This window comes from Triticum urartu, chromosome 7, assembly GCF_003073215.2.
Source record: "Triticum urartu cultivar G1812 chromosome 7, Tu2.1, whole genome shotgun sequence".
NCBI classification, from domain to species: domain Eukaryota; kingdom Viridiplantae; phylum Streptophyta; class Magnoliopsida; order Poales; family Poaceae; genus Triticum; species Triticum urartu.
This window is the reverse complement of record NC_053028.1, coordinates 28,679,658-28,683,543: the sequence shown is the minus strand read 5'-3', so window position 1 is coordinate 28,683,543 and position 3,886 is coordinate 28,679,658. Positions and strand designations below refer to the sequence as shown.

Here is a 3,886-nt window from a genome sequence, read left to right as displayed (position 1 = left end):
GAATTATTTAACAGAAAACACAGGAAAAAAAATAAAAATCATAGTGAGAAAAAGGTGGGCATCACACCCCATACATGAGCTGGGGCTGCGCGTGTCTCCAAAACAGGGCACGGCTACCTTTTGCAATAAACCTCGTTCGCATGCGTCCTATCACGAATCCACCAGCTTGGAAAAATGGATTAGTTTTATTCATGTGTATGTGTCAGCCAAAAGTATTGGCCGGAAGCAATCAATCATTATCACTTCGGCCAGTTTACATGGGCGAGACGTGAGTCGGGGCGAGGGGCATGCAACGAGGCCATGAAAGACACAGTGACTAGTAGCACACGATTTGACAACCTCCAGTTCTATCCTGATCTAGTAGAGTGCGTGTGTTCTCGTTATTCACATGTCTTGGGCAGCATATACAAAGTACAAAATCTGTTTTGGTAGATCCAATAGATCATGATAGTGTGACAGAAGTTACCTGTAATTAGTTGTCATGCATCTACCAAGCTCAAAGATATTCACAATACGTCATATGTGACACGAGTCTGCCTACAAACAATTGTCGGCATAAAGTTGAAAAAACTATTGGACAATGTACTCTTGCCTTGATAAGTAACGTGTTCTGGCAAGTGGAACTAAAGTTGGAAGATATAGATGTTGAGTCAGCAAATTTATCCCAGATTATCGAGATTTGATATGGTTCTCTCTCTTCACGCTTTGGCGGCTCTCGGTTCTACTTTTTCCAAGATTCGGTTTTGGTAATAGCATTCCACGTAATTAACCCCCTCCTATCTTTTTCTAAAAAATAATCTCGTCCTCGTTCATCCATCAACTCAACACCAACAGATGGAAAATAGATGCATAAGTTATTTTACCAATAGCAAAATCATAATTCAGTGGTAGGAAATTTAGAAAAATGCAATCGTTGTAGATAATGTGCCTTGTATTAGCACCTAGGGAATACATTCCTTGTATTAGATTTATTCTTTTTTTGTAACCCATATAAAGCACAACATATATAAATATACACTCTAGGAATTTCTACTGTTGGCCCAAAAAAATGTGCTTGTTCCCCAACAATAGTTATCGACATAGTGGGAAAGGTGGTTACAAATCGAAGCTTTTCGACATTATGAATGTTGAGCCAAAATCCGTCGAGAGGAACTTAAGTTGAGATATGCAGATGCAAAGTTTGCAGAAATCCTGATCATCCGGACGAGATGGTGGCCTCTCCTCACACTTTAGCAACTCCAGGTTTTTCCTTTATTGGACTCTATTTCGGTAAATGTGCACCACTATTTCGATAAATGTGCACCACTCATCAACACAAAATTAACCTTCTCGTAATTTTTTAAATTAACCTCCCTTCCCTGCCTCGCTCCACTACCGAAACACGACAAAGTGACATCTAAATGTTTTGTGGAAGTTAGGATATTTATCGCGTGACGACTATAAATGGGGGCGGGGGGTGGCCGCAAGAGGTGCATATCACCCATTGACAACCTAAATACAAGTAAGGTAACCAAATAACGTAGGTGTGCTCTCAGCGAACTTCCAATGAGAGTCATGTTCGGAGGCGAGGTATTATTCGCTCTAACATCATACTCCATTGAATCTTTGTACAAAGCTAGATTATTTTGGTAATGGCACAATTAAATAAGTTCACATATTTGTTCTCATGCCATTAAACAATTAATTTTGTGAATAAGTGCCCAACCTTAAAATATAAATCTATGTAGCTGGCAATGCTCAAGGTCTAGCCGTCAATTTATTGTGTGTTCGAATCGCTCGATGATGTGGTTTGCGTTTTACTACAGGGTACGAGATTTGGTTGGTTCAGAACTAGTTACCCACTTAATAGCAATTGTTAGTGTTATACTATATTAGATGCACCAAGGAACCCTCTTTTAAGTAATTTTAATGTTCGCAAGTGTCGTTATGCAGCTATACTGAATGAAAGAAACACTCTAATTGCGAAAAATTTCCTTTTGAAGAAGAAGTAGAGAAGGGTGTGAATATATTTTGTTGGCAGTTTGAGTTAACGAGGGCAAATGAATAGTATGTGCTATTGGACCAGACCGACTGAAAATAGGTCAGTGATTCTAAAGAGGAATATAAGAATACCAGATTCCCATAGAGAAATATACACGGTAGGGAGAACTACATATTGGTTCACCTAAAAAAAGGATATGAGGTTTCTCCCAAAAAGGAATGATGGGAATAATTAGTTGAAGATATGTGCAAAACCATACATAAAATGTACTCCACATTTGCGTGGTAATTCTAAAATTGCGAGGCAAAACTAGCCATCTTAATCCAGATTAATTTCCTCAAGAAATAATTTAGTTGTACTACTACAAAAAATTGAATTCATATTGCATAGCTATGAAAAAGGTAACATAAGTACTCTTCAAAACACCAAATCATGTCTACAAGAATTCTGGAAAATGGCTCTACAGTCAAACGCAAAACCGTTCAATATTGTAATTTCAAACTAATGCGTATCTATGTAATGCAGCAATACCACTGGAATTTGAGAGGAAACAGTTCAATCTTCGCTTGTCATAATGTGTATGGAGGAGACGACGCTTGCAACGTATTGGTATTAACCTTTCTATACCAAGGTACTGCCTAGGATAAATTCTTCTAGAAAAGCAAAATCCTTTGGAAGTTCTGCAATTACATCATCTGCTGCCAGCACTATATACTAACCCCTTTGCCCCCCTCCCCATGCACACACGCAAAGAGATTAAAAAGTATTTGCAAATACAACATGCACTTCCAACACTAAATAAACCCTGTCCTCCTCCTCCTCCTCCTCCTCCTCCTGCACATAGGGTATTTGAATCCTCTCAAAGACAAACGATCAGGCACCACCTTTGCCACCTGACCGTGCTTGCAATGGAAATTCCAGGGGCATCATCTCGGCGCTCCGTGGCCATGTCGTCAACCTCACTGCTAAAGCGATGCAATGGCATAGCACAGTCGCGAAAAGGGTGCCGCTATGACCCAGAGAGAGCCGGCATCGGGATTGTCTCGGCTATTATGGAACCAACCGATGCACGCCTACACATCGTCGGGCCTCTCATCCACACCAACGCACGTGAGATCCTAGAGGTTACACTGCCAAACCTTATTTGGAGCAATAGGAGGCCATTCCGAGCAGCCATACTTTCATGTGGTCTATGCCGCAGCTGGATCGGTAGTGGCACCGTCTACATGTACAAGTAAGAAATTTATTGTCAACTCAGCACCTCCCCTTAGCATCCAAGAAAAGTTAATTATATTATATGCATGCATGGCATGTTTCGCCTTTTTTGTGGCAGAGGTGAGATGGGATTCTGTAAACCGGAGTGTGTCAACGACTATATTGTGGAGCAATTGGAAAAACAGAGATGGAGGCTGAGGTGGTGTCAAAGAGAAAAGGTCCCACCAATGGAGGACGATAAGGAAGGCAATCAGAGCTCCATGTTCTTCACCTGCGCTGGTAGCCTATGATGCACCTACATATATGTTTGAGAGATGTATGGGCTTAGAAGGACTGGAACCTATTTTTCACAACTGTATAACTTGGTGCTTTTGTAAGTAACAGAACACCTGATGGTTAGTAAATAGCAATACACTTTTGACATGGTACGAGCATATCTCTTCATTCACATGAAACGACGCTTGCATACACTCGAGATAGTGATACACCACACATTACATGCTAGCTGTACAACACTTCCAAGCATATTGTCATAACTAGCTCGACGTGAAAGCTACACTGTTTATTACTTTTGCTAACTATGGAACAAAAGTTGTTTGGCTTCGAGACAAGATCTGTTAGCTCGCTCGGATCCAAGGTTGACATGCAAAACATGCATGGTCCAAGCTGTATATTAACACAACTGAAATA

At 40.6% G+C, this 3,886-nt stretch overlaps 1 protein-coding gene across 1 annotated transcript; it reads left to right on the top strand.

Moving 5' to 3' along the window:
• Positions 1–1,496: 1,496 nt before the first annotated feature.
• LOC125524220 lies at positions 1,497–3,619 on the top strand. Its single transcript, XM_048689290.1, has 3 exons — positions 1,497–2,612; positions 2,903–3,215; positions 3,315–3,619. The coding sequence occupies exons 1-3, from the start codon at positions 2,414–2,416 to the stop codon at positions 3,484–3,486; spliced, it is 684 nt and encodes a 227-aa protein (XP_048545247.1). The 5' UTR covers positions 1,497–2,413; the 3' UTR covers positions 3,487–3,619.
• Positions 3,620–3,886: the final 267 nt, after the last annotated feature.